Source organism: Phyllostomus discolor, chromosome 3 (genome assembly GCF_004126475.2).
Source record: "Phyllostomus discolor isolate MPI-MPIP mPhyDis1 chromosome 3, mPhyDis1.pri.v3, whole genome shotgun sequence".
Classification (NCBI taxonomy): Eukaryota; Metazoa; Chordata; class Mammalia; order Chiroptera; family Phyllostomidae; genus Phyllostomus; species Phyllostomus discolor.
Genome location: NC_040905.2, coordinates 103595481 through 103620424, shown reverse-complemented (window position 1 = coordinate 103620424; position 24944 = coordinate 103595481). Strand labels below are relative to the sequence as shown.

The 24944-nt window shown below is 40.8% G+C and overlaps 1 protein-coding gene and 1 pseudogene across 1 annotated transcript in view; both read left to right on the top strand.

Annotated features, from left to right (window-relative positions):
* SHISA9 (shisa family member 9) overlaps positions 1-24944 on the top strand; it is a 288724-nt gene that overhangs the window by 237504 nt on the left and 26276 nt on the right. Inside the window, exon 3 of the mRNA XM_036020919.1 lies at positions 24362-24517. Coding sequence (XP_035876812.1) covers positions 24362-24517 — 156 coding nt within the window. The remainder of the gene's footprint in view (positions 1-24361; positions 24518-24944) is intronic.
* Positions 12582-14444, top strand: LOC114504624 (annotated as a pseudogene).

Sequence of the window (24944 nt, the reverse complement as noted above, 5' to 3'; positions counted from 1 at the left end):
ATATACTCAGGCAAAAGATCAGGATTATGTGGAGCCCGGAAGAGAGGCAGGGCTGGTTAACAGTCATTCTCCAGTCAGCCTTAAAGGCACCTGGGATTACTTCTGGTGTTTGTCAGCGAGGGTACTGGCAGCATTTTTGGTGTGATGAATCCCTCTGTGGGACCTCACGCATTTCACAGCCTCGATTCACAATGCCCATAGCCTCTCCTTTATCATTTTTGCAATTAAAAAAATGTCTTTTCCCATGTGTCCATATGCTTCCAAGGGTGGGTGGGGGTTAGAGTCACTCTGATTAGAATGTCACATAAAACACCAAGCAAGAGAGAGCACCTAATTGGAGCTAAAGTCATATGGCAAAATTGGGATTCGACCAGGTACAATCTCATTCTCTCTGAAATGTAAATATATATATTATTTACATTTACACACACACACACACACACACACCCCTACATATATTTATATGTGTAAACTAAGGAAATTATATGAAAATATAAAATATATTTTAATATGTAAATAGTATATAAATATATAAATACATATATTTGTTATATAATTATATAAACAAAGATTAAGCTAAGATATAAATATAAATTAATATATATTTATATATGTACCTATACATAAATAGATGCATATATACATATATTTACACATATATACCTATATTTATATTTATAATTTAGCTTAATCTCTGCTTTAGGTTCATATTCTTCCTAATGTTAAAAAGTTAAACCAGTCATTTAAGATTTCCTTACTCAGTTTAGTTTACCTTCCCCCTTGTCTCCAAGATTGCATATAGATTCAGAGGGGCTTACATAGTGCCCAGGCATATTTGGGGTATGGGTGTGGCCTTTGGTCATCAATGTCTAGAGTGGCTTCTACTGATGGATACATCTTCCAGCCTGGTTCTTATGCAACACAAGATATCCATCCCTGCACCTGAAAAGGTGCTCATTCTCTTTTTCAGTCCCTGGGCATCAGTCCATGCCATGCCTACTGCTGTGCCTCTTTGTCTTAACCACAGGGTCTGTCCAAGTCCCAGAGTCTCCTTTCAGAGACCAGATCTTAACCACTACCTCTCTTGGGTCTGATGGTCCTAGACCAGCCAGGGCCAAGTGCTACTAAGAGACCTGGCCCAGGTCAGCCAGACAGACCCAAGGACAAGGACTCACAGTGGGTGTTCTGAATTCAGCCCAAGACTTGTCCCCCTCCCACTTACGTAACCAGTGGTGCCAGTTATATCTGTGAGCTGGCTTTTGACTCACCAGTATTTTTTTCACAAGTAAAATATAATTGCAGGCTTATTGTTATATTATAACCTCAGATGGAGGAGTGGGTGGTAAGGTGGGCCGAAACTGAAGACAGATAACGGCCTTATAGGGCTGCAGCTCTCAAATCTCCCACATCTCCTCTTCTTCCTGTTTTTAGTCTCTTGTTGAGACAATAACTAAGCCATGATGTTGGCTTGGCGTTATTCACCCATGTGGTTGCTCCAAAGCTAGGGAGGACACAGGACCCCAATTATAGGCTGTTTGCCTGGCTTTGATCTTTGAGGACCCAGAAGTAGGGAGTCTTCTCATTTGCTGACCGGGGAAAGCCTGGTTCTCTCTGAATTTTCCTTTTCCTGCTAAGCCCACCAGCCAGGACTATTTCTGATCCAGGGCCAAACTCTCAGCTGTGCTTTGGGGTCTGAGTTGTGGAGATCCACATTTCTTTTCTACCACAGGCATCATGTAACACCGTCTCAGAGAATACACACCACAGCTTTTTCAGTTGCTCTCTTATCTAACTTTTCCCTCTCCAATAGCCCAGAATTCCTCTTATCTTCTGGACCAGAAACAGAAAACTAACTTAGCAAATGCTCTGCTATCCATATCAATGCTGTGTTTTGAAAATCAAAACCCTGGAAGTGGAGTCTTTCTGTGTCCATTTTGGTTGTGCAAACTCTCCATGAGACTCTGGCTGCCCTATGGGCATCTGCCCAATAAGGAAGGGTCACTACATAAAAAGAAGCATGGGGGTTATGGCAGCCAGCTCTTCATAACACCCCCCCCCCAACACATGAATTAGGCACAACTAGTGCCCAATACTTTTTCTTTAAAAAAAAAGAATGTAATTTGTGAGTACATATCCATTCATGTGATTTTCTTTTTGCCTACTATCCATCTTACCCACTAAATTATGAACTCCCAGAGGTAGGAACTTGGTCCACGTTTTCAGTGAAATATTCCCAGTGCCTAGGATGATGTCTTGCACACAGAGACACTCCAAAAATATCTACTGAGTGAGTGGACAAACAAGTGAATGAACAAATGAGTGAACAAATGAACAATCAGATCTATTTTAAAGTTCTATGGACAGAAAGATGTACTTGGACTTGAAGAACAATATGAGTAGAGAGAAGAAAACTGGGATGTTTTATTCTGAAGTTCTCCAAGAATCTTCATCAGCCATGGGTTAGGTATAACTTGGGTCAGGTGTATCTGTGTAGAAAGAGAAGTAATCTAGAATCCTGGAGAGTTAACTCGACACTCACCCTGACACTGATGCATGTTTCTTGAGTGACCATGGGCAAGCTTACTTCCTCTGGAGGTCATGGGTTTTTTTTTTCCCTATCTATAATTTTTGAAAAGGTTGGAAGAGTCTTCAAGGTATACAGTTCTACAATCTCCTAAGGAAGCATCTACCTCCCATCTAGGGCCTTACACCTTATGAGTCGCTTCCTCCAATCACTCCAGGCTTCTGACACAGCAGATGGGGCTGGTTCTGCCCACGGCTGACAGATGAGCCTCATTTACAGCCCCCAGCATTTAATCACTTAGCTATTTGGTAGAATCATTTAGCTCTGATGCGCTGGAGGAGCCCTCCTGTCCCAAGCAACACAGACAACTTCCCATCCCCATGCCTGTGTCTGTGCCAGAGACCAGGGATCAGATTGTGGAATTGAGGAGCTAGCCTCCAGCCATGGGTCTATGAGGCCTTAGAGAAAAGCCACGTTTGAACCCAGCAATGTTGCCCATCTTCAGAAAGAAAACATTAGCTAGCTTGGTCTAATTCCAGATTCAGTTCCTCAGAGGCCAGCTGGTTATCTTTGTTGCCCTATTCAGTAACAATATAAGTAATTCTACAAAGTCCTGGTATTAAATATAAGGTAGCCTGAAAATTGAAGCAAACTTTATTCCTCTCTGATTTGTTGGCATTTAAGGCTTTGAGTGGCCGGGTATTTCCACGTCAATAACAATTTCCTAGTATCTAGTAAGTGTTGACCATGTGCTAGGCATAAACATCTTTACAAGCTTTATCTTATTTTATTATCACAATATCATTACAGGAGAGGTACTATGATAATCACTATTTTATAGCTGAGGAAACAGAGAATCAGAGACATTAAGAAATTCACACTGGTCAGAATGGCCATCATTAACAAATCAACAAACAACAAGTGGTGGCAAAGATATGGAGAAAAGGGAACCCTAGTGCACTGTTGGTGGGAATGCAGACTGGTGCAGCCACTGTGGAAAACAGTATGAAATTTCCTCAAAAAAACTAAATGGAACTGCCTTTTCATCCAGTGATTCCACTACTGGGATTATACCCTAAGAATCCTGAAGCACCAATTCAAAAGAGCCTATACACCCCTATGTTCATATCAGAGTTATTTACAATAACCAAGTGCTGGAAACAGCCTAAGTGTCCAGTAAATGAGTGGATCAAGAAACTGTGGTACATTTACACAATGAAATACTGTGCAACAGAAAGAAAGAAGGAATGCCTACATTTTGTGACACCATGGGTGGAACTGGAGAATATTATGCCAAGTGAAATAAACTAGGTCTTACACTAGGTCTTACACTTTGTTTGGTAAAAGACAAATACCATAAGATCTCACCTATAAAAAGAACCTAATGAACAAAACCAAACAAGTACAATAGAACCAGAGGCATGGAAACATGAACAGTCTGACAGTGACCAGAGGTGAGGAAGGAGGGGGATAATGGTGGAAAGAAGGGGAAGGAACCAGTCAAAGAACATGAATGAATAATCCATGGGCATGGACACCAGTGTGAGGACTGACTGGGAGGTGGGGTAGACTGGGTAGAGGAGGGCAAAGGGGGGAAAGTTGGGACAACTGTAATAGAACAGCAATAAAATATTTTTTAAAAGAAATTTACTCAATTTCATATAGCTATGAAAAGGCAGACCAGGACTCACACCCAGGCAAGCCCATATTTCTCCTCCTTTTTTTCCTCAAGTAATTGTTCAGTAACCATGCCTCCTGGCATCAGCCCCATGATGAGGATGGTGGGGCTGGGGAAAGTGAAAGTTCTCTCCTTTCTATGAATGAATAATTTTGAGGTTCAACAATTCATGGCCCAAATGGAAAATTAAAGAATGAAATGGGCCAGTGGATGAAAATGGAGTCCTCTTACCGTAAACAGGACCAGTCATAGCCCAAACCTCCCTCTGCTACTTCTTCCTGGCAGAAGAATGTGGGTGTTAAAATATAGCATTGAGAACAGGATGGAATGGGTTGGACAAGATGAAATATTTGTTTAGATCTCTTTCTTTGGGTTGATATTGGCCCAGGACATTGATAGCTTTGTTATGTGAGGGAGTTAGTGGACAGTTAAGAAAATTTCCTGAGTCTGTGAGGCAAATGGCCTCTGTCTAACATAGTTTGTTAACTTAGATTGCCCAGGAAACTTTAACTTACAGCTCCAAGGGGCTATTAGGCCTAGACACTTACCGTGTCCCTGAAAGGTTTGTTGACTGAATGTAGACTCTTTTTTAAATATTTTTACACTTTTAACTCTTGGGTCCCAGAAAGAAGTATAAGATATATTCTGGGTGTTTCCTTCTTTTCTAACTTTTAAGATAAATTTACTACCCACAGCTCTGTTCAAAGATATTTGCCGTGTTGAATTCTACATGACTCCACCCTTGTCCCAGGTCACAGAAATTTGAAGAAGTAGAGCATTTGGGGAAAGGAATGATGGCTTGGGATCTATTTACCTAGAGCTACTTCCACTGCTACACAAAGTGGATAACAGGGAAATACCCTCACCGCTTCCCATTTCCCTGATGCACCACCTCTGGGATGTTGGAATCCAGCTTCTGCAGCTCTACTCTCTGGTTCACATTACATTTTGAATCCAATCCCATTTTTTACACCATATTTCAGAGATTACTTACAGTTTCAGGTCTGCAGCAGTACTCATTGTTTCTAAGCAGGTGATGTCTTCACCTATTTTTAAAACTTTAAAAAATTTACTTTAAATTTTTATTCAGTAAAATTCATTCTTTTGGGTGAACGGTTCTGTGAGTTTGGACAAGTGCATGGAGTCATGTGACCACCACTGCAGTCAAGACACATAGTGGTTTCAATCCCCCCAGCTCACCCCCAAGTTTTCTACAAAGGCTGCCCCTTTGTAATGAACCCTCCTCATCCAAACACCTAGCAAGCACAGATCTGTTTTCTGTCTCTGTAGTTTTGCTTTTCCCAGAATGTCACATGAATGGAATCATATACTATCTAGCATTTTGCATCTACCTCCTTTCACTTAGCATAGTGAGTATATAAATAGTCCATTCTTTGTTTTTCCCGAGTGGTATTCCATTGTGCAGATGTTCCACAGGTTGTTTATCAGTTCAGCAACTGAAGGACATTCAGTTTGCTGTCCATTTTTGGTTATTATAAATAAATCCACTTTAAATATCATACATGTTTTTGTGGGAGTGTAAATTTTCATTTCCCTTGGTTAAATATCTAGGAGTGGGATTGTTGGGCCCAATTGAAAGTATGTGTTTAACTTTTTAAAAAACTGCTAAGCTGGTTTTCCAAAAAGAATGTACCATTTGCATCCCGACCAGCAGTGAATGAGAATTTTAGATGCTCTGCATCCTCACCAGTACTGAACATTTGTCAGGGTTTTTTATTTTGGTTTTGTTATTCTTATAGATATATAATGATATTTCATTGTGGTTTCATTTTGCTTTTAAAAATATTTTGGTGATCATCTTTAGGAATTTTGTATAGGAAAGATTACTCTAAGCTATGCTCTGTCTTGAAAGAGAGGTTGCCTCTGATCTTTATACCTATTCTGTTATCACATGTGTTATAGAGAAGTTGTCTTCTTGTCTGCTACCCCTATTGGACTGTGAGCTTCTCAAAGGCAAGGGTAGGTTTTATTCATCTCTTTTTCCCTGGTCTCCAGAAAGATATCTGGTGTAGGATTGGCATGTGTTGATTACTTGGTAAGTGGGTTATTAAGTGAATCAACTTGCTGAATCTGTAGTTAGAAAGGATCTGGTTTATTCAACAGTCTGAGAATTCCTAGAGAAGTAAATGGTTAAGTTGTTTTTATTGGGCTTATTTTTAACAATGGTAAAGTTATGGGAAAAACATTTAACATTATAGACACTTATCCATTGCTAAGATCAGTGTTTTCAGGATGTGTCTTGTTTTATCCTATCCCATCTTAAATTCTGTCATAGATAATGAGACAGTATGGAGAAAAAAGCACTGGCTTTAGACATGGTCTCTGCTGCTTGTGATCTTAAATAAGTAGTTCAAAGCTTCCCTTTGTCTCAGTTTCCTTGTCTACAAAATGAGCACAATGATGCCTAATTTATGGAGTGGGATTTGGTATAATGAAGGGCATGTGGGTAAAGAACTTGACATGTGTGGTTTTTTCTCAAATTGTGGTAAAGAATACATAACATAAAATTACCATCTAAATGTATAGTTTGGTAACATTAAGTATTTTCACACTGTTATGCAACCAATTTCCACAATGGTTTCATCTTGCAAAACCAAAACTTTCTACCTATTAAACACTAACTCCCTTTTTTTTCTTCCCCTCATCCCTGGCAACTATCATTCTATTTTCTTTTTCTATGAATTTGACTACTCTACGTACCTCATATGAATAGAATCATACAATATGAGGGTTTTGTAACTGTCTTATTTCACTTAGAATAATGTCCTCAAGGTTCATTTGAGCATGTGTCAGAATTTCCTTCATTTTTGAAGCTGAATAACATTCCATTGTATGAATATACCACATTTTGTACATCCATTCATCCATTAGTGTACACTTGGGTTGCTTCTACATCTTAGATATACATGAGTATGCGAATATCTCTTCAAAATCCTGTTTTTAATTCTTTTGTTTGCATGTGTGTTGTGTACAATGATACTTAGTTTCCTATTTTCCCATTATATATGCAATAGAATAGAAGTGCCAGAGGTCTGTTAATTTGCCTAAAATCTCATAGCTGTTATATTGTTGGAGTAGGAATTTGAACACAAGATCTATTATATCTCAATAACCTCACTTTATTCTCAGATAGTTCCTAGAAGAGGGATTGGCATCTTGAGTGACAAAGGAAGTTATTTGTGGACCTTCATAAGATCTGGAAAAGGGGGAGAGAGAGAGTAGTGTCCATTGCTATGAATCTCATAACCATTCACTTATACACTTTGTGACAGGCCCTTAAAAGTGGAATTTCAAAGCTAAGTAGGGAGATGTGCAGCCCAATTGAGTGGGTGCTTTAATAAACAAAATGTAGAGGTGATAGGTCAATCAAAGAGTAGTATGCCTCCATACATTGGCTGTATGAAGCTTCAACAAAAGCATGAGCTAAAGGCCTTTTTGTGTACAGTGAAAAATTCTTCAAACAACCCCTGATGTGGGACTGTCTGTAGGGTTCTCCAACTCCTGTGTAGAATCGTCTTTTCTAGAGACTTGGCATAGGGCATATTTCATCTTCCACCCATGAGGAACATGTTCTGAGTTCTCACTTGAAGGATACACACCTGAGCAGTGTAGCATCCTTCAAGTTAGGAGGATCACAGTTTTCTCATTTGTTACATTGCTTTGCTTTCTGTTGTTATTATTTGCTGTCCCAGGCATCAAATGGTCCATAAACATTGCATGTAGTTTCAAAAAAGAAAAAAAATTAATTTCAGAGTACTAAAATGGCTGTTCATAAGCCAGTAATTCAGTGTGTTTTGCTATGTGACTGCCTGTCACATCGCAGGTGCCTGAAAAATGTTATTTTTTTCTTATCCTTTCCTGTATTAGAATTCAGTTTCAGGCAAGGAGTTAGGCTAGGCACTGAAATGGAGGAATGGCCCAGATAAACAAATTCCAACTTCAGAGGTGTGGGAAAACAGGCATTGAAAATAAGCAAAGGTATTCCTGTGGATGAAAAAAAGAAGTTAAGGAGTGTTGCAGGTTGAATTGTGTCCCCCCACCCCAAATTGATATGTTGAAGTCCTAGCCCCCAGTGCCTCAGAATGTGACCTTACTTGGGAACAGGTAGTTGAAGATATATGAGTACAGTGGCCCCCCCTTATCCATGTGTTTGCTCTCCGTGGTCTCAGTTTTCCATGGCCAACTGCGGTCCAAAAACAATAAAAGGAAAATTCCAGAAATAAACTCTCCATAAGTTTTAAGTTGTGGCTCTTCTGTGTAGTGTGACCAGATCTCACACTGTCTCGCCTCAGATATGAATCCTGTCTCCATGCTGCCTACACTGCTCCCCAGGGTTTAGTCACTGAATAGCCATTTTGGTTATCAAATCTGTTATAGTATCACAGTGCTGTGTTCAAGTCACCTTTATTTTACTCAATAACAGCCTCACAGTGCAAGAGTAGTGATGCTGGCAATTCAGATGTGCCAAAGAGAAGCCAGAAAGTGCTTCCTTTAAGTGAAAAAGTGAGTACAGTACAGTAACATACTTTGAGAAAGAAACAGAGACCACATTTACATGACTTTTACTGTAGAATATTGTTACAATTGTTCTATTTTATTATTAGTTATTGTTGTTAATCTCTCACTGTGCCTAATTTATAAATTAAACCTTGTTATAGGTATGCATGTATAGAAAAACCATAGTATATATAGGGTTTGGTATTATCTGCAGTTTCAGGCATCCACTGGGGGCTTAGAATGTATCCCTGTAGTTAAGGGGGAACTATTAGAATTAGTTAAGATGAAGTCATACAGGACTAGGTTGGGTTCCTAATCCAATATGACTGGTGTCCTTACTAAAAAGGGAAATTTGGGCCGGCTTGCACACAGGAAGGGCACAATGTGAAGATAAAGGCAGAGACTGGGGTGACCCATCTGCAAGCCAAGGAATGCCAAAGATTGCCAGCAAACCACAAGAAGTTAGGTGAAAAGCAAGGAACAGATTCTCCTTCATTATTCTCATAAGGAGCCAACTCTACCGACACCTTGGTCTTGGTCTTCCAGCCTCCAGAACTGTGAGAAAATAAATGTCTGGTGCTAAAGCCCCCCACCCCCAGTCTGTGCTATTGTTATGGCAGCCCTGACAAAATAATACAGAGAAGTACAGGAGTGTTTAGGGTAGGATGGGGTCAGGAGGTCCCTTGGAGAGTATGTTAGGCTGACACTGACGATGTGATTCAGAGTTAGCATGGGAAAGATGTAGGAAAAAAGGAGAGCATTTGGCAAAGAAAATAGTATGTTTACACAGGCTAATTGTTACTTTGCAATTTATTCTGACACACTTGGGTATCTTGTTTTTAATCATGTAATACATTAGGACTTGAAGCAATAAAGTCCAAGAGGACTGGCTCCTGCTCATCATACAGCTGATAAAACAAACTATGATGAAAGAGAAAAGAAAACTGTTAAATAAGTGGAATTAGGCAGAAGAGGACATAGGGAAAAGACTAAAACACCACACCAATCTGGAGCTATTGAGTGAAGGGGCAACCATCATTGTTACATGATTTGATAACGTTGACTTCCTATAAAATGGCTACTGTGAGCTTAAAACAACCTTTTGTGTTTATAATGGAGATGCCTGAGCCATCAGAGGTGAGGTTAGCCACATGCAACATGTCCTGCTTCAGAACTGAACCTTCAAAATTGTAGTTTCTTGAACATGTACACAATGATACTCTAAATTAAGATGGCCCTCCTTTTCTTGTTACTGCCTTTGATAGTCTTTTTTCCAAATATGGATAAGAAGATCTTCCAAAAGTTGGTGTGGTACCTTCTCCCTTGTGCTTTCACATAACTCTGTGTTTTGTTGTATCATAACACTAACCACACTGATTTTAACATCCTCCATGTCACCTGCCTCATTTCTGGTTTGCCTCGTCCCCTAGACTAGCATTTCCTTGGAGCACAACCTGAGACTTGAGATGTGCCTCTGTCCCCCAGAGCCTGCATAAAAACTGACCAAAAGTGAACATTAAATAAGTGTTTATTTAACAACCCCAATTTTAAAATAGTTCCATCTTAGGTGGTAAAAATAAAAAAAATGCATGCTGAGAGGTATAAACCCTTGGGTAGTACAAATGCTTCATTTGTCAAAGGTTTTACTATAATATATGTACATTTTTTCCTCCATTGCAAATCCCTACTGGTCTCTCTGTCACCAAGATTCAATAAGATGAATTTAATTCTTTTTTTACATAAACCTTTTTTGGTGAGAGCCCAGCCTGTTATGTTCTCCTTTGACAAATTCAGGATAATTTTGAGGTGGATTTGACTTTTTATTTTTGGCTTGCTTGTGGCCAGAGAAAAATCCCCATGGTGTTTCGAGCTATAATTTTCAGGTTTTCTCTTTAAAAAAATGCTGGGCATAAAAGTTGGAAAGGATAGAAAGGAAAACAGAGCTGAAAACCACAGCTCTGTTATGATTTCTGAAGGTCTATTCTCTTACTACTGCAGTTGGTCCTGAAAGAACATCTCCTCCCTATTCCTTCCCATTTGTCCAGTTCTGAGACAACTGGATAATCTGTGATATGTCCAGGAACTCTGAGTCCACAGGGGGCCTTATGGAAATCTAATGCTCTTTTCTTCTCGTGGTCACCCCATCAGGTTGTCTTGGTGTCCCAGACAGGAAATATACAAGATGAGTCTGGACCATCTTGCAGAACATGAAAGTAAGGAAGTTCTTGAAAAAAGATATTTGTATGTCAAGGAAACATAAGAGCTAACTGAAAGCTTACAATTGTCAAAATGTGAAACAATTTAAGCAACAAAACAAAATAATTAGCATTGGATTATGACCCAAAGTATAAAATACATTATTCATATGCCCATAGTGATATAAATGATTGAATAAATAATTAAATGGGGATGAAGAAACAAATCACCCATGAGGAATTTTAAATAATTTATGTAGATATTCTGTACTCAAGGAGGTGGAGCATAACTCCCTATTTCTTAAGTGTGGGTTGTGTATAGTTACCTTTTTTCAAGGAGTGTGGTGTGAAAAAGAGGTGAAAATGGAATAACTTTAGTGGAGAGACTTGATAAACACTACCTCAGCCAGGCGATTCAGGTTGACATCAATAGTGATAAGTCATCACAGTACATATCCTTGACATGTTAAGACGAGGATGTCACTTTCTCTTTATAGTTTTCCTCCCTCAAACCCATAATCTGAGTTTAGTCATGAGAAAAGCATAAGACAAATTTGAATTGAGGGCCATTCCTCAAAATACCTGGCCAGTACTGCTCAAAACCATTAAAGTCATCGAAAAACAAAGACAGTCTGAGGAACTCACAGCCCAGAGGAACCTAAGGAAACATGATGACTGAATTTAATGTGGTGCCAGGATGAGATTCAGGAACAGAAAAAAGACAGTAGGTAAAAACTAAGGTAACCTGAGTGAACTGGAGCTTTAGTGATCAATATTTGTTCATTAATTATGCCAAATGTATTTTACCAATAGAAGATGTTAATACAATAACAGGGGACTTTGGGGTATGTGGGAGCTCTCTGTGCTATCTTTTCTGTATTTCTGTAAATCTAAAACTGTTCTACAATAAGCAGTTTACTTTAAAAAAGATATTGTCCAGTGATGGCTAGGGCCTGGAGCCCACTGCTGCCTCTGCTGCCACCAGCGTGTGGGGAGCAGGCACAGCCGAGCGAGAGGGCACAGTCTCGGCCCTCGTGGAGGAGGGCCATGTGAGTTGCCTAGAGTCCCCCCATACCTGAGCACCTCAAACTCTGGGAAGGAGCTGTTTGGGTGGGCTGAGCTACTGTTACTCCCCTCTGCGTGGTGCCCCCCAGGTTCAGACAGCCAGGCTGGGGTCTCCCCAGGCACTGGATGGGCTCCTCTCAGGCCAAGCCCTCTGAACTGAGACAGGATCTGGGTCCTTCTTGGTCTTGGGCTTCCTTCAAACTCAGGATGAAGGCCAGAGGATAGGGAGTACCCTTGACCCAGGCATTTTCTTGGTGCCCAGGCTGTGTATGGGTTGTAGCAACTGGGAAACCCCTTCCAGTGCCACTTCTCCAGCTAAGGAGGGGTTGGCATGTTCCTGGTGTCTCATTCTTCTTCCATTCAAGAACAAATTTCTTTTCCCTCTCCATTGGAAATCCTGTCCCAGAAGTCCAAAACAGCTGTCTGTGTGTCCTTCCCCAGCTCCTGGAATACCTTAGAAGTATTATCCTATTTATCAGGGCTGACAATAAATCATTCTTGACTTGACTTTTACCCCCTTTGGGAGACAAAAGTTGCCCCCTTAATACCCTCTTAACTGACACTTCATGCCTAGAACCTCTTTCTTTTGGATCACCAGCTCCCCGGCTATATCTATGTGACTTCTTCCCAACTTTCTGAGTTCCCATTTCCTCTGGGCTCCAGTCTCCGGCTTCCAGCAGATCTGGTCAGTCCCACCCTGGGTGGCAGTGACCAGGGAGCTCTGGCCCAGGATCCACCACCTTGGAAGGCCACTCCAAGGTAGCAAGAGAATTGGGCATCCAGTATGAACTTGACGCCACTCCATAGCTAAGGAGTGGGTACTCTACTTGCCCCATCCAAGAAGATGAAAAAGTGCAAAGAGCTTACTGCCTTGATTGGCTTGTCTGGAGACAGCTGGAAAAAGAAGCCCAAGCAAGGCTCAAACCACCATGGCTTGCTTTTTACTGAGCCTCCTGACTCAGACTCCAAATCCAGCTTCAAGGAGGAAGAGGAGTTCAGTGTAGTTGGAAATCACTCTCATTTTGTCAAGGGAGACTATTTACGGTGCTGCAAGATCTCCTATCCCCTCTGTGCTTTTGTCATCCTTGTCACCTGTGTCCTGGCCTGTGCTGGCTTGGTGTGGGTGCAAGTTGCTCTGAAGGAGGATCTAGACACCCTCAAGGAAAAATTTAGAATATGGAATCTAATCAGAAATGTTCATCCCCAGGAATTCTCAAACTTGATGAGGAACTACTCAGCAAACAAAAACAACTTGAGAAGATTGAATCTGGAGAGAGCTGAGCTTGATTGAACAAAGTCTGGATAAACATCACAGAAATGAATAAGCACATTTCTTTGTTGAATTCTGTAGCAAGATGCCTCAAAGCCAATGTGAAGTCAGTGGCAGACTTAATTAGCCTGTCTGCCACTGTAGAGAGACTTCAGAAGAGCATAGCTTCCACTGGCAATACTTTAAACAGTGTCCATCTTGCTGCAGAGGCAATACAGTAAACTGTGGGACAAACACAAGAAAGTCATGGAGTTCCTACAGAATGATATGAATCAGCACTCTCTGAAGGAGACCAGTGGAAGCAACCAGATTATTCCATCACCTTCAGCTCCAACAGAACTTGACACCAACATCTACAGTGCAAATTTGAAACAGGATATCCTGAATCTTTACAACTCGTAAGAGGAAGTAAACAGTGCCCTAGAGGGGTACCAGAGACAGAATGATCTTAAACTTGTGTGGACGAATGAGACAGTCAGTACTCTGACGTGTTAGGAACAGCTCTGGTTGCTATGAGCAAGGTAGAAAGCAAGCAAATGGTCCTTGAGCATGACAGATGATAGAGCTGCCAGTCTGAAAAGAGAGTTTTCGCATCAGGAGACCAGCAGATCAGATATAATTAAAACCCAAAGCATAAAGAAAGAAGATAGTTCAGATGCTAAGATATCAAAGTTAAGAGAGAAACTGCAAGCCGATCGGTGCTCTCACCAACAAACCCGAGAGCAACAGGCTTCCTGAGACCACCCATGAAGAGCAAGTACAGAGTTTCACATCAAAGCCATCAGCATTGCCAAACTTTCCTCAACCTCTTGAAGACTACATTGAGAAAGCTGCCAAGCTAAGACCTATCTCCCTACTAGCAAGTTCTAGCATCCGAGATCTTCAGGATTGATCCCATAAGACTGGCTAGAACATGGATGGGAAGCTGAACTACCAGGAACTCCTGGTAGAACTCCTGGAATTTGGAACTCCTTAGGTTCATGCCAACACCAGAGAGTTTGAGAGAATTTGATGCTGATAGAAATGGATGATACTCATTCCTGGACCTAAGAGTAGCTTTGGATGTCTAGGCTCATTGGGCATATTTAGACACAAATATATACCCCAGGCTACCTAATATCCACTCACCTAACAAAAACAACCCTTCTATTTACCCGTCAGTCCTCCAGTCCCTAAAACTACTGTAACAGACACATTGCTGGCTTTTAGATTGTTTGGAAAAGCTGTATTAATTTTTTTTAAAAGAAGACAATTTTACTTATGATATTCAGGACATCTACAATTTCCTGAAACCAGCAAGATCTTAATTTTTTTTAAATTGTCAGAATAAAAGTCAAGCCCTCTTTCTTTCTTTTTCCTTTTTCTGAGGGAAGGAGACCTTATCTTTTAGAACTGGAAAATGTGTATATAGGGAGAATAAGCCCCCTTTTATAGTTCACATAAATTTACCATAAATTAACCAGACTTTATACAGACTCAGAAAATATCTTACCTTTAAAAATATACTTTTCTGTTTACAAATCTTTAGAATGAAAGAATTCTGCATATTTTTTAGTTTGTAGGAAGTAGGAGCAATGGTTTGAAACAGGACGTGAACAAACAGGCTTATTAAAAATCGTTAATCTGAACTGGTAGTGTCTGAAACCAGGTCCATGTCTCTCCTTTAGGTGTTGCCATGGGTGTTGCTTTGGTCTGGTGGCTGAAGGAACGTATTTAGGAAGTGGACCCTGTAGGGGCAGTGTAACCTCCAGGCTCAGGAAACTAAGATCTGGCTCTTTGTTTCTGTCCCCTTAGCTATCCCAACCTGTGAACAAGAGAAGTTTGTTCTTTTCATTTTTAAAGGTTTTATTTATTTATTTTTAGAGAGAAGGGAAAGGAAGAAGAAGAGAGGAAGAGAAACACCAATTGGTTGTCTTTTGTACACGCCCAACTGGGAACCTGTCCTGCAACCCAGGCATGTGCTCTGACCTGGAATTGAACCAACAGCCTTTCTGTTCATGGGATGGTGCCCAACACACTGAGCCACAACAGTCAGGAGAGAATTCTTATTTGGGAATTTTCTCACTTTCAATCCCATTTCAGGGTTTATGAGCATAAAAAAATATCCAGTGTGGAGCTATACTTTCCTCCCTGAGTGAGTTAGATTATCTCCCCCTACCCCAAACACACACTCCAGTCTATTTTAAAGCTGTAGCTGACTTCCACCTCTGGTACTATCTCCATTCTGAATGGCAGGGCTAACGTCCCTTGGCCACTGTTTCTCAGCCTGGCTGCGCAGGAGCATTAGAGGAGAGCTGTGCCTCTAATTCTGACCCAGGAAACTCCTTGAGATTTTAGATGGGGGTTAACCAAGAACCTAATATATTCCTCTGGGGGCTAAGGCCAAAAAGGCCGTGAACATATTAGTTTTTTTTTTTATAATTATTAGGTCGGAAGTAGCTAGAAGCTTTATGTCCAGAGGATGTCAAACAATAGCAGACAGTTTTTGCAAAACTTAACAGTGCTGTAGGCCAAGTCAGGGAGAAACTAGAGAGGGTACTCTGGCATGGACTTCTTTAGCAGAGCTCATTTCTATTTTAACTTGGTCCAAGTAGCCATGGATGCAGCCGGACACCCTTAGCTATGTAAGGGCTGGTTTTCTTTCATTATGTGATATCCAGCTTGGTGATGGCTAACCTAGATTTTTTTCTGGAAATATTAAAATTTAGTTAAAGCAAGATGAAATATTTTCCCATAAATGTGCCTGCATACCTCATTATGGCTTATACCTCTCTCTTTAATTTTTTTCCTTGCCTGTCTTAGCTATTTCACTTTCTTGGAAAGGTTAAAATATAGTATAAAATTATCCTGGCTCTTTAGGTAACTTGAAGATTACTCTTCTGGCTGCCTTCCACACCCCTTCCCCTTTTAATGTGTTTACTCTGACCAATTTTATAACAACCAAACAACATTCTCGCAATAAATTGAACTATACCTCTATATTTGTATATACTGTAGCATAAATAGTTTGTCTATACCTGGAAGGCATTTTTTGGTGAACTGATTTATATGAAATATACTTGAGGGTAATGTAGCTTGTCCTTTTTAGTTTCAAATTCTTATTCATAAGCAGAAGTTTTGAGGACACCTTAACTCTTTGTTGCATGTACTCTTCCTTCATATCAGATGGCTCTCCATGGAAGACTCAGTTTTTTTAGTTTATCATCTGTTCTTGCCTCAAGCTTCTCTGGCTAGCATCGTCCCTGAACCAGACATAGTACCATCCTCTCCCCCTACCAAATTTGGCAGAGGTGCTCTTGCTACACTTTCAGATTATGAATGCCATTATCATACTGCCTGGGGAAGTGCCTTATTTCCCAAGCAGAACTAGGGCATCTTGAACTCCTTTGTTCTAAGTTGAGCAGATTCATTGGTTTAAGAAGAGCCTCAGAAGCCTATTATTCAGAGTTAATTTGAGATTTTTATTTGTAAATTGTCTTAACTTCTCCAACCTGTGACTTGTGTTCAGCTGTAATTAAGCCTCACCTGCCACATCTCAGCTCTTAGAGAAAGGTAGTGATGGTTTGCTTTTGGTTTCAAATACTTTGACTCTTTCACTCTGGCATCTCCCTAAGTAACTGCTTTCCTAAGTTACCCAAAGTACTGTTTCTTGGTCCTTTTTTTCTTTTTTCTTGTACTGTCTAGTAAAATGTTTACTTAAAGGGCCTTCCCATAAGTCAGAAAGGCAAAAAGGTTTTGTAGGAAGAAAAGAACCAAAAGAAGAGAGAGCCCAGCTTAGGGATGACTGTAGTGTCTCAAGGTCAGAGAGGGGTCTGGCATTAGGAATGCATCTGCAACAGCAAAGCTAAAGAATGGGCACTCTTCACCCGCTGGCTCCTTTCCCTCCCATGGTGTTGCCTCACTTTACATTGCTGGGCAGAACACTCTCAGCACCCCTGCTGGTCTTGCGAGTCACAGTTGCAAATTTTGACTGTGATGGGCTGAACTCAGAATGGTCTGCTGTTGAGTTGTCTTTAGTGACAGTTTTCATTTGCTACACACCTCATTGACTTGCTTGTCAACACCAGCTAGAGGCTGTCCTTTCTTTCATATCCAAACCAGAACACACTTGGGTATTCCTGAGACTTCATGGAGCATGTATTGTTTGTTATATGAATCTAACCTACCTTGTCATTTTCTCCCATTAAGAAATGCCAATCTACTTTGCTTTAGTGGAGTTATTTCAGTCAAGTATAAACAGTTTTGGCTCTATCTGGGGAGTAAATTTAAGGTTCATGACTTGATTTGACCTTTGCTTACTTCATATCAGTAATACAACCCTTTTAATTTATCTAAATAAAATGTGTCCTTTTTCAGAAAAAAATATTGTCCCTATATCACTATCTCATAGGGTTGGTGTGGGGAGATAATGCATAAGAAGTTCTTTTGTAAAATTACTTATTTTTAAATTAAAAAATAGTTTTAGTTGCCATACAATATTATATTAGTTTCAGGTATACAACACAGTGATAAGACATTTATATAACTTACGAAGTGATCAGCCCAGTAAATCTAGTACCACTCTAGATACCATATGCAATTATTACAATATTATTGACTGTATTCTCTGTGCTGTACTTTATATCCCCATGACTGTTTTTATATCTGGCAATCTGTAAATCTTAATCCCTTCCCCCTTTCACCCATACTCCCACTCCAACCTCCAAATCTGGCAACCATCAAACTGTATGGAGTTTCCTCAAAAAATTAAAAATAAAACTACTATAAATCCCAGCAGTTCACTTCTGGGTATTTATCCAAAGAAATGCACACTAACTTGAGAAGATACATGCACCTCTCTGTTCACTGCAGCATTATTTACAATAGCCAAGATATGGAAGCAACTCAAGTGCCCATCAATAGACAGTAGATAAAGAAGATATGGTATCAATACATATGTATGTTAACCGTGACAGAAAAAAAAACACCTACTAAGAAGGGCTCCTGGTGGCTATCTGGGCTCAAAATTTTAAAGACAACTCCTAGCAGCTATTTCTACACAGAGGCTTCTCATGCAGGCTGCACTTCACAGAGAAGCCACACTGAGTTACCTGCCTGAGCAGGGAACTACCTGCCTCTGCACTGAACTGCCTGCCTGCATTGTCTTTCTCCCATCTGCACCAGCCCTTTTAAAGGAGTTCCCAGAATCAAATTTCAACCAATAGGACTGAGGCTTTCCCCATTCAATCAGAGCTGTGCAGCTCGGAACAATTAGACTGGCTCTATCTGACCAATCAAGACAGTGACTTTTGGACCAACGAAACTGTGAGGATTTGGAGTCCTTTTTTGCATGAGGGTAGACCAGTCAGGGAGCAGAGGCAGGGACTTCTGTCCATATAAGCCAGCTTTCCTCTGGCTATGGCAGCACACGTTCCCTTTCTACTGAAGACTGTGTCTCCCTGGCTGAGCTGAAACACTGGAGATGTCTTGCCAGAGCAAAGCAGAGCAGCATGGAGAAGAGCAGAACTATTTAGATGGAGAGGGGTCTGGACCCAAGGCCACCAAACAGCTGTGCTGTTTTCACAGCCATGCTGTTTTCACAGCCATGCTGTATTGCAATTGAGCTGCTTTGCAATAAATAAAGTTTTCTTCTTTACAGCACCCCAAATGGGGGGATTCCTGTTGGTATTGAATTGGCACCAATGACCATTAGTTGACATATGCAATGGAATATTACTCAGCAATAAAAATGAGCGAAATCTTACCATTTGCAGCAACATGGATGGACCTAGAGGACATCATGCTAAATGAAATAAGCCATACAGAGAAGGACAAATACCATATGATTTTATTTATATGTGGAATCTAAAAAAAATAAATGAATAAACGAAATAAACATGCTTACAGATACAAAGAAATTCTCTATCAAGTGATTGACACATAATATATGCTCCACAAAACAATAGTATCTCACTACCTCATTCCTTCCTGTGCTATTTTTCCTTGTGATATGTCTTGACAGACTTACTATTGTTTCCTTTCTTCCAAGATGAGCCAAATTGGTCAAGTTTTGGATAGTAGTTACTTGTCTCCTTTGTACTGAAAACCCTGGAGTACTATCCCAGTGTTTGTAATTGATCATTTTTACCTTAAGTGACCCTATCTGAATTGCATTCATTCCATACCTCTGGTGACTAAGATGTATCACAGCATAATGACACTTACATGGTGGTTACCTTGGTGTAAGTCTGCCAGATGCTTCCAATTAGAGTAACTGAATTATTCTTTGGGAAAAAAAGAGGATCATTAAATACATGAGACCCCTCTTTTCTCTTAGGAAGCAAAGCACAGGGATGCCATCAACTTTGTGTTTGCTGACTGAGCATCTTGACAGAAGGCAGTATCACAGAACATCAACTTCTTAATTATTTCTAAGCTTCAGAACGAGTTGCAAAATTATAATGTGGCAGGGAAAGCCGTGTGGCATTGGGTAGGAAATACCTTTCTAAACAGGTGAGGTGAGCCCAAAGTGTGTCTAGAAGAGAAATGATACTGCTGAGAACAACACACTGTTGGGTCCTGCTGGATTCCCTTTAAGGCCATGACTGTGCAAAAGAATATATATACATTCATATCTATCTATTTCAATTGGCAAGGGCAGCATTTGCAGATTATAACCCTGATCTTACCCACTCTTCACTCACCCTATTATTCTATTTTCTTGGATGCCAACCTGGGCTTACTTCTTATCTATGCTTTGGTGTCTCCTCTTTAGCTGGATATATTTGTGGAAAACTCACTGAGACACTGAGTTGAGAGGTCTGGCCCATCTTCCTGTTCAGTAAAATGAAAATAGCATTAAAAAAACCCAGTCACAAACGTCTGTTTAATAATTCTTGATTGCTGCCCTGAGACTAGTTTCAATATTTCTGAATATTCAATGCCTGGAAGCTAGTGCAAAATGACTATCTAAAACTGCCAGAAATTTGCTTCCTGTGGTTCTGAATGTGAAAGCAGGAACTTTGGGGCAGCCTCGTCTATTCTTTTGTGAAGGATCACATTGGTGGGCCATCTCTGTCATGCCCTTGAGGTAGCTCAAGACTTGGGAGAATCATCCAAAAGCAAATACTTTGTAATGGAATATTAAATATTCTGTTTAATAATATAAAAGGCTGTCCCACGTGGTGAGGAACATTTCTACAGATTTTTTTTTAAATGAAGTGTTTAGCATTTCTCCTGACCCACCTGAAAGTAGGATTTGAGCCTAGTGGGTGGGGTCTGGGACCGAGGGAGCAAAGAGATGGGAGAAAGAACTCCCACTGGCTAATGGGCTGAGGAGGTGTCAACTCTGTAACCAGACAAGCTAGTGGTTGGGATCTATTTCCAGAAAAAAAGGGGAGACCTACCATTAAGACATTAGTTAATTAGCTTATGAATATCCTTGAGCATTCTTTATGCACCACTGAAGAAATTTGCTGTTTGAAGTATCTACTGAAGCTCTGTAGAAAGCCCAGGGATAATGCCTTTTCCATCTGACACAGTCCTCTGACCTTGCCTTATAGCCCCATGGGTGGCCTCCCTTATGATCAGTTCCAGGTAACAATCACACTGGTCAAAAGTCTACTTTGCAAGTGACAGTAATCCCAAAGCACACCAGCTTATTTAGAAAGGGGTTTCCCTGTCTACTCTGCTTCCCTTCCATTGCCCCTATTTCTTCACAATGAAAAAAGGTTTTTTCCATGTGATAGATTCAAACTCACTTGACTTCATGGCCTCCTAGCTCCTGGACATCAAAGGTTCCAAACAGAAAAATTCAGGGAAGAACTCTGGCCCAGCCTAGATCATATACTCCTGGCTCAATGACTGAGAAGAAGGAGGTATTGTGATTGGTCTGATTTGGGTCACATGCTCACTTCTGTGGCCAAAAGAATGAAGTACCGCCCTGATTTCCAACTGCTAGCTCACTTTGCCCATGACCATGGCAGGTTGCAAGTGCTGAGGAGTTTCTTTCTCCCAGCCCTCAACCAGTGACTAATAGGAGTTAGCGAATAAATACTAAGGTGCTCCTTTGCCCTGTGGTGACAGAATTCTGAGACATGCATTCCTCATCAACATACCAGAATTCCAGAGTGGGATTAAACTCCAGTTTACAGTTGCCTCTTGGTTGGCATTACACTCCTTATGTGCTGTTTTTTCTTCCCTGTTTCACTTCCCCTACCCCTTTTAATATTCTTTCCTGAGATCACCTTCCATTTATGCTTGCTTGCTCTTGAGTCCTTATCTCAGTGACTTCTTCTGGGGAAACCCAAACTAAGGTAGTTACCATGATTGGCAGCTTGTCTCATGACTCAAATGGGGATGAAGCAGGCGGCCAAAGGAAGTGGTGGTTCTGAACACACAAAGACAGTAGCTGTCCACTAGAAAATACATATCATGAGGAAAAACACAGAACAGAAAACAATGAGAACTTACAGTAAGCCACTTCCAAATGGACAAACATTTGGACACAAAATATATCTGGCCTGATATGCCCAGAGGAAGCAGACAGACCTCCCTGGCAGGTTGCTCTGGAAAGGAAATGTCACAGGATCCTGGGGTCCTGGGTACAGTGAAAGCAGTACCTTATACAATTCCTTTTCCACCATTACTTCACTAATCTTCAGGCTCCTGTGCCCCAGCTGAGTCTTAGCCAAAAAGCTATTGTGGGACAATGCTATACCTGCCTTCTCAAATGCTGGCCACAGGCTGAGTGCTTGGTTTATCTTTTACATTTCCATTAGACAGTTGGGCTTGTGTGATGGCCTATGCATGTGCAGTGATAAAAATACCCTCCTTATCTCTGTGCCTCAGCTGTGGAATTCCTACTTCTTTTCATTTATGTTTATTGGTTTCTAAATCCCAGCTATTCCATGCATGTCATGGGTTCAATTGTCTAGAAGAAGCACTTAAGAGAGAGGTTCAGAGCAAGAGACTTGAGGGAGTGACCTTGAGGTCAAACACACAAACACACGCATGCATACCTCTAAGGTTATGAGGAAAACAAAAATGTTAAAGATAAAGGAGTCACACTTAAGGATCTCAGTCTCAGATAAAGTCTAGATTGAGGCTGTCAAACTACAGCCCTTGGACCAAATCCAACCACTACCTGTGTTTCTAAATTAAGTTTTATTGTCATACAACCACACCCATTAATTACATAATGTTTATTCTGCTGCTTTCTTACTACAAAGGCAGTGTTGAGTAGTTACAACAGTCTCTGAGACTGTTGTACAAAGCCTGCACTATTTACAATCTGGCTCTTTACAGAAAAAGATGCCAACCCCTGTTCTACACTTGTCCCAGTCCTTGGGAGCTCTGTGATATCCCTTGCTCCATAATTCATACCCACCTTGGGCTGGTCTTCTTACCTTAGTGTCAGCCAGACATTTGTTGCTAACCACCCCAGGTGGTGAAGGTGAGGTGCATTAAGCACACTAAGCCTTCTGTCATGGCTCCCATCAGCCTAGAGAGTGATTCTCTGGATACTAGGAGCAGCTGTGAGCTGTTCCCAGAAGCTGAGAAATGGGTACATGTGCTGGGAATCTTTCAAGGCACCACCAGCATGTAGTGCCAAGTTTATTGGGATTTGCATATGTGCTTCATGAACTTGGAAGGAATCCACATTTCCTGCCTGAAATGGAGCCATGATTATGCCACCTTGACCCCTGTCTCCCATTTCACTTCTGCCTCCATTCTATTGCTATCAGGGTGAAGATGGAAACCCTTCCCAGGGTCTACTGGGGCCTGCCAGCCTCTCTAGTCCCAGCTCGTCCTATCTCCCACATCCTGCCCTCCAGCCATGCCTGGCTAAAGGTCAGGGAGTGTTTTTCCAATCTCTGAGAATGAAGTGTTTTCTCCAGCTCCTCATGGATCCTGTCCATGCTGTTTCCTCTGCCTGCAATAGCCTCCTCAGCACCTTCTACCTTCTACCACACTTAACTGAAATCTGTATCACTCGATCTCAACTCAAAGAACACTTCCTCAGAGAAACCTTCTTGAAACTCTCTCCCCACAAATCTCATTTTCCAAAAGTAGCCAATATTCAGTTTTTGTGTCTTGACATATGTTTTCTGTCTTTGTAAACCATAGCATACAAAAATATGCATAGATTTTCTTTTCTTTAACCAAAATGCTATACTATTTTCTTTGCTTTGACATTTTCTTTCTTCCTCTTAACAATATGAAACCCTAAGACACTATCCAATTTGACATTGATAGAGTTAACAGATTTTCAACTCATTTTTTCTAATGAATGAATGGTATCCCATCATATGCATGTATATGCTATATGCACAATATGGATGTACAATAATTTATTTAAGAATTTTGTGAGCATGGATTATATTCTAGTTCCTAAGTTGGCCGGTGGGTTAATAACTTACATATATGTGTATGTATATTTGGTATATATATCAATTACTACATAATTTAAAATGAAACAGTGAAGGAGAATAAGAGAATGAACAAGATCAAAAGTAGAATGATCAAAAGTAGTAAAATAAAATAAATGAATATTAAAATGAAAAAATTCCCATACTGATAGGAGTTCAGATTATTTCTCTCTGTGTGTTTTTTCACTTTACAAACAATGGTGCACGGAATATCTCTGAACAAATATCCTTATATTATGTGCTTATATTTCTGAATGCTCAGTCCCTAGAATGGTATTATTTGGTCAACATACACATGCACTTTAAATTTCAACACCCACTCCCAGATTCCCTTCTGCAAATACAGCGAATCGCACGTCCACCATCAGTTTATGGGGCTGCCCAATATCTTTGCCAGTGTTGGTGTCTTTCAATCTTTTTAATTTTTGCCAATCTCTTGGCAAAGTAATAGAGTCTCATGTTTGTCCTGACTTGCATCTCCTTGGCTATTGCTGAAGTTGCTTACCTTTTTATTCATGTATTTTGATAACCAATAGTCCCTGCAATGATTGATCCTGAGGTGTCTGCATATCCTCTGCTATTGTTTCTCTCAGGTCTCCAAAGGGTTATGAGTTTTGGTCTCAATGACTATGGCAATGTGGTGGGGATGGGCAGAAGGATCTGCACTGCCTGTGACCACTCCCTCTGTCTCGTCATTTCCAGACTCTACCCAGATGAACAACGCAGTGCCCACCTCCCCTTTGCTGCAGCAGATGGGCCATCCACATTCATACCCCAACCTGGGCCAGATCTCCAACCCCTATGAACAGCAGCCTCCTGGCAAAGAGCTCAACAAGTACGCCTCCTTGAAGGCTGTCGGTAAGTGACACTTTGTTTCTCCTCTCTCTCCCCTACTTATCTGTTCTTTCCAGATATCTCTCTCCAACTTTGTTGTACTCTCTTTTCTATCTTTCTAATTTCTCTCTTTCTTCATCTATCTCTCAAAATCTGTCTCTTCATTTCTCTTTCTGTCTCTTTTTCTCCTTATCTATCTGTCATTCTGCCTATCTATATATTCTAGGTATCTCTACCTGGGATACAGTTTACTAAGAACCAGATCAAGACCTACCTTGCTGTGTGGGGCAGGGTGGGTGAGCAAGGAGACATGATGGGACTTTCTCCTGGGAAGGAGGGTTTGTGTGCTCATTTGGTCCCACTGACACTGCAGCCCCTCCATCATCCACCATCTGCCCTGGTGAACCCTCAGGGAATCTAGACAGAATCCAGGACACTGGGTCTCTAAATG